We start from the raw sequence: 6000 nt of genomic DNA on the forward strand, positions 1-6000 counted from the left end.
AAATAATATCATTTTTCAATCCTTAATACTCCATCTCTTATTTTATTTTTATCATTACCTTATTTAACTCCAAATCAAATTTTATCCTAAGTAATTTACAATACTACAATCACACAAATATTTAAAATGGAAGCCATTGTTGATGCATGAAATAAGGACGCGGGAAAAGCACTTTTAGATGCACAATCCTGGCAGAAACCCAGGACGAAAAACATTAGAAAACAAAAAGTGAAGGAAGGCAATCAAATTGCCTTCATATTTTTTAACAACCTGAATCAATTTTACAAAAATAGCACGCAATTTCCATGGCCTTTATCCACCTTCTCCAAAAGCTCAGGCAATCCTTAAAATTGGCTATCCTATCTATTAGAGCAGAAAAGTAATTCTAAACTTAGCTTTTATTATACAACATCACTTGCATATGTAAACCAAAGCAAAAGCAACTATTGACATTCTCTTTTTAAAAATAAAATCTAGATAATCTAGAACTACAGTATTAGAAAATGTTGTCCAAAGCTATACGGAATGACACAACATTTCAGAACATGATTTTTTTCGTAAGGGTGAAGGAACAAATGCCACATGGCTAACAATTATAAGACAAATTCACCATGTAACGGTGGTGTGATAGAGAAAAATTCAGATTTCTTTCTCTTTTTTTTTAATCTATTAGAGCCACCGCTAAAAGGTTAAGAAATAAACTCATACAGAAAATAAGAAATCTTGAAGTCAGTTTTGCTCTCACACAAAATGGTTATATTTTTATCGGGACAATATTTCCTAGAGAAGGAAATTTCAAATGACTTAGAAGTTATTACCAGTTACGAAGGAAGTTCTCCCTTGCTTCTGTTTTAATATTGATATAATAAATTCACCTATGTAGCGAGCTAATTTCACGTAGTGATTAAGATAACAAGCTAGAAACTGGAAGACTGCGTATTTAGTCCTGCCTTAGGCACAGACTAGAGCTGGGTGACCTTGGGCCAGTCATTTTCTCTCAGCCCTAAGAAGGAGGCAATGGCAAACTTCTTCTGAAGAACTTTGGCAAGAAACTACAGGGACTGTCCAGGCAGCCTCTGAGAATAGGACACAACTGAACAGAAGAAACACACATATATATGTAGCCACTTAACCTGGACTTTTATCAAAATAGCAGGAGAGCATTTCACTTTGTTGTAGATTAGTATCAATCCAGAGAACAGTTCTGAGAGCAAGGAAATAGGAAATAACAAAGAAGGGGAGCATGGAGATACCTTTTGTGATATTCTCCATGACCCAAGGCCTTCTAATCATCAGAAACATGTCAAAAATATGAACCTGAAGATAAAATATATCTAGAACTTCATGACAGATCTCAAATGTTTGCTCCACCTCTTCTATAGTCTTAATCTTGCCACTGTTATTATCTAATGACACTTTCATGTTTCCCAAAGCTTGTACATCACCTAAGTTCATGCATCATGCATCATTATCTATAACACTATTACATCATTATCAATAATATTATTGATCTTTTTATGGCTTAATATGTTGTATGAACCCAGTTACCGTGACTGAAAGCTATGGTTCATGAATAAACCTGGCCAACATTGGTTCATTCCACACACTAGGATTAAAAAATATATTAACCAAGTCATTTTTTCTTAAGCAAAAATGAAGTGTTGGTGTCTACTTTCAAACAATTTATTAGAAAGAGAGGCATAATTTACAATCTCTTCTGAGCTTTTAATTTCAGCCATTTCCATTTCTTTACATATTTTGTGGCCTTTGTAGACTTTCACAAGGTTTGGACCATGGGGATTTTGTAGAATTGTTCTTCTCTAATTATGGAATTACTATTACCAAAACAAGCAATAACATTGTGAATTAACAATGGCAGACTAATTGGGATAGCACTGCAATGCACTTCACAAGGGCACTTTAAAAGCTTCTAAGTTAATACCTTCATTTCTTTTCTCCTTTTCCCATTACAATAGATGTGATGTTATTGTTGATTTTGGGGGCTGAGGTTTTACAGAATTTGGGGGAGATGAAAAGAATGCCCTGGCAACTGCAAACACAGTTCATCATATTTCAAGCAATCAAGCAAGCAATATACTCACACATTGTTGAGCATCTCAGAACCACAAATACGTAACAGTGGTGAGAAAATGGAAAACTTGACCAATGGGATAATTTGCTTTTATCTTTAGTTCATAGCAGTGCTACACTGACTTCAAGAGCCAGCAAACGTAAAACAGAAAAGACTTTCACTCTTTTATTTCAAATGTCACTCATAAGCAAAGAATTTTTTTAAAATGTATTCCCTACCTTAACTGATAAGGAGGAATCTTGGTAGTATCATCCAGAGATTCTAATGTTTCTGGGTAGAAAAGGGAGAAGGAATTATTTTAGAAAGCATCCAGCACAGAATTGAAAACATACATCATTATATATAGTCTTATGCAACCTAAAGTCCCATATTGCTCAATCAAGATTATCCCAGATTAAAATTGTTCAAGTGCACATATATGTAGACGGACATGGGCAGGTAGTCAAGAGTTCAGAACTAAATTAAACGCACCTTTTCCTCAATAAATTATTTTTATAGGCTCTGTTCTTCCTCTTCTTTAGGCCTATCTTTTCCTTGGTAAATTCCCTTTCCATATGGTACAATCTCAAATCATGTCTCTTTAGTTTAAATAACACCATTTCTTAACTTCGAAATGAATTTGTTATGCTTATGTAAATAAATGCACATAAATTGTTTAATTAATGTAACAAATTCAAATCTTAAAATAAATAAAAGTACAGCTTTATGATCCATGCAGTTACTTTTTATTGTTTGAATCAGAAGGCTTTACAAATACTAATTTAATCTGGACTGAATGGTATCTATTATTTAAAGCCCTCCCTACTTTATTTTTCTCTGACTGCTAAGTGAAAATAAAATAATTCATCCTATGAATAACTCCATTCCTAGCTCTGAATTTTTAAAAAATGTGTATTATTTTAGCACAAGTTGATCCAAGGATACTAAATTTATTTTAAAACCTCAACAGCGTAAACTTCTTAAATATATTTCAAGGAATAGTCTAAAAAGGCTATTATTCTATATATGAACAGCAAAAGCAAAAGTATCGACCATTTAAAGTTATAAAAATAGTGAAGAAGCATAGAACGACATGCACATTTATATAGCATACCAATTTATGTCATCACTAAAGAAAGCATATATTGATAAAAAGGTGGAAAGGAGGTACATTTTTCTTTAACCTATATTGTAATATCTTGTTTGATCATTTTCTAATCAGAATGTCTTGTGTTGCAGATTAGTAGAGGCTGAGTATATATGTAAAATGCATGTTAAAAGCGGGGGGGGGGGGCAGGGCTTTGATTACATTTTGACATTTTAATTTCCTCCCTGCAGATATTATCACGAAATAGCTTAAATAAAGCTGTTGGCAAAATAATAAATTGCTAGGCCCTCACAGGAGATTAAGCCAGCGACTTTATAATCCTAATCTATTATTGCTACCATTTTCCTTTTAATATTCATTACCTGTAGATATGCAGATTACAATAACATTCCTGCTTGGTTTATTGTAAAGCATCACTTACAGATCACCAAACCAAGAAAAATGGATTAAAAACAAACAATCCCACAGGGACTGTAGCAATAGATTAAGTGTATGTTTCATTAAAGGAGAAAAAAACATACAGTATGTTGCTACAGCTAGAAGACAATGGCTGATTGTTTGCCAGGCTGGCCTGCTGCCAAATGCCAATTATTAATAGGCCCGGCTATCACCATTCTACGGGGTTTTGATGTGGCAAGGGGTCTTGGACAACCTTTGAATTATAAAAATTGCCTTCAAAAAGTCCTCTGTGACAGTTATTTAATCCGAAAACTGATTCTTGCAAGGAGGGTGCATGGATACTCTGAGTACCCCAACACTTTTGACTGGCTAAATTAAATCAGCGTATATCATAGGTAGTCCTCAACTTATCAGCATTTAGGTAGGCCTCAATACCATTTGTTTAGGGATCATTCAAAGTTATGATGGTGCTGAAAAAAGTGACTTATACTAGTCCTCACGCTTACAGCCATGGCAGTATTGCTGTGTTCATCTGACTGCAAACCACATCTTGGCAACTGGCTTGCATTTACCATGGCAGCAGCTTCCTGGGTCCTGTGATGGCCATTTGTGACCTTCCCAGTTGGCTTTGGACGAACAAAGTCAATGGGTAAGCCAACAAGGGAAGTCCCAAGAAAGTCATGTGATGTCGCACTTAACAACCTTGGCAGAAAAGGTTATAAAATTGGGTGCAATCACATGATGTCTCACAATAATGATTGCTTAGTGATAAATTTTCCTGTCCCAACTGTGGTCATAAGTCGAGGGCAACTTGTAGCATTTTTCTGTTTTTATTTCTTTCCTATGGGCACTTGGCAACTTCTACACCTTTGGAGCAAGCCAGTTTGGCCTAATGGTAAAAGCCATGCACTAGGAGCAGGGACACCCAAGTTCTAGCCCTTAATTTAAGCAATTGGGTGACACACTTGTTGGCCAGAATATCAGAAGTAGCAATTGACTCCAAAACAAAAACCACAACAACCCAGCTTTAGAATAAAGAGTTTTTAAAAGAGCTGAAGGAATAACACAAGTACAAAGAAATTTACTGCAGCCTTAGCAGTGACTGTAAATCTATACGGGAGTATTTTTCAAGAGGCAACTGGACTTTCTGGTTTTTCTTTGAAGACGTTTCGCTTCTCGTGGATGAGAAGCGAAACGTCTTCAAAGAAAAACCAGAAAGTCCAGTTGCCTCTTGAAAAAAAGCACCTTTGTGACAACCAGGACCTAGACGACTTGAGAAACCGCAGACATATGCTGAAGTAAACACACCGGAGATGTGGGCGGAGGGGAGCCCATCGCCAGGAGAGCAAAGGGACACTCGACCCGCGGAGCGAAGAGATCGACAGCCGAGGATGGACGCGACCCAAAAGCGTCCATTCACAAACTGCACAAAAACACCCCAGTTATCGCCCAACCTGGTTTTTAAAGGCAGGTTGGACCATAACTGGGGGGTGGAGGCAGAGATGCAGGTGGCGCAGAAGGCATCGGAAAGGCAGCCCAGGAAAAGCGGCTTTCCTTTCTGGCGCGGAGGAGGAGGAGGAGGAGGAGGAAGAGGGAAGGTGCCTGCCGCCCGCCGCTCGCTTCCTTACCGCTGGCCCAGGTGCAGCTCTCCTTGATCGCCTTGTATTTGCTCCCCGACGCTTCCTTCTGCAGCTTCTTTAGGATTTCTTCCATCTTGCCTGCCTTTTCCCGCGGCGACCAAAGGGAAAGGGAAAGTCTCCGGTCCGGGGGTGCGGCGAGAGGGTCAGCGCTCAAGCGCTACACCGGGGCTGCGCGCAGCATCTTAGCGGCAGCTGTTGATGAATCATGCTAAGCTCCAGGATCGGGGAGGGGGGACACGTCACTCGGCGCGCTCCTGCCCCTCCTCGCCCGGCGGAGGGCAGGCGGTGACGGCAGCTGCCTGCGGTGGCGGCCCAGACCTCCAGCCACAGCGCCACCAGCGGGAAGGTGCGGCGGACGGGTCGCCGAGGGGCAGGACGGGGAAGCCGGCGTGCGCTTTGCTGACATGGGGGACCCCGCCGTTCAGTTTTATTGAGCAAACAGTGCTGGGGGAATCAGATTTGCTATGGTCCTCTCTAAACCAGATATCATCCCCCCTCCCATTATTAACAGTGTCATGGTGAATTGCTGTCGCCTCAGAATAAAAAGAGCGCCACGGATCCAAAATACTGCAGCAGAAATCTTTTTTTCCCTCTCTCTCTCATTTTGGCAAAAGCAATGATGGGTTATATTCCCAGGGGGAAATAGAAGTCATGCTTAGGAACACACTTGACCCTAGACAGAGAGAACTCAAGGGAATTAAATAATCTAAATAATCTAAAATTATCCTGTTATAATGGGAAAGCTTGCCAAGCTCTGCAATGGGTAGTTTTAAGGGATTTTT

At 39.3% G+C, this 6000-nt stretch overlaps 1 protein-coding gene across 2 annotated transcripts in view; it reads right to left on the reverse strand.

Annotated features, from left to right (window-relative positions):
• ARFGEF3 (ARFGEF family member 3) overlaps positions 1 to 5774 on the reverse strand; it is a 91519-nt gene extending 85745 nt beyond the window's left edge. For both annotated transcript variants that reach the window (XM_058170891.1, XM_058170881.1), the window contains exons 1-2: positions 5207 to 5774; positions 2311 to 2362 (exon numbers count right to left, since the gene is read on the reverse strand). In XM_058170891.1, coding sequence (XP_058026874.1) covers positions 2311 to 2362; positions 5207 to 5291 — 137 coding nt within the window. In that variant the 5' untranslated portion in view covers positions 5292 to 5774. The remainder of the gene's footprint in view (positions 1 to 2310; positions 2363 to 5206) is intronic.
• Positions 5775 to 6000: the final 226 nt, after the last annotated feature.

Source organism: Ahaetulla prasina, chromosome 1, assembly GCF_028640845.1.
Source record: "Ahaetulla prasina isolate Xishuangbanna chromosome 1, ASM2864084v1, whole genome shotgun sequence".
NCBI lineage: Eukaryota > Metazoa > Chordata > Lepidosauria > Squamata > Colubridae > Ahaetulla > Ahaetulla prasina.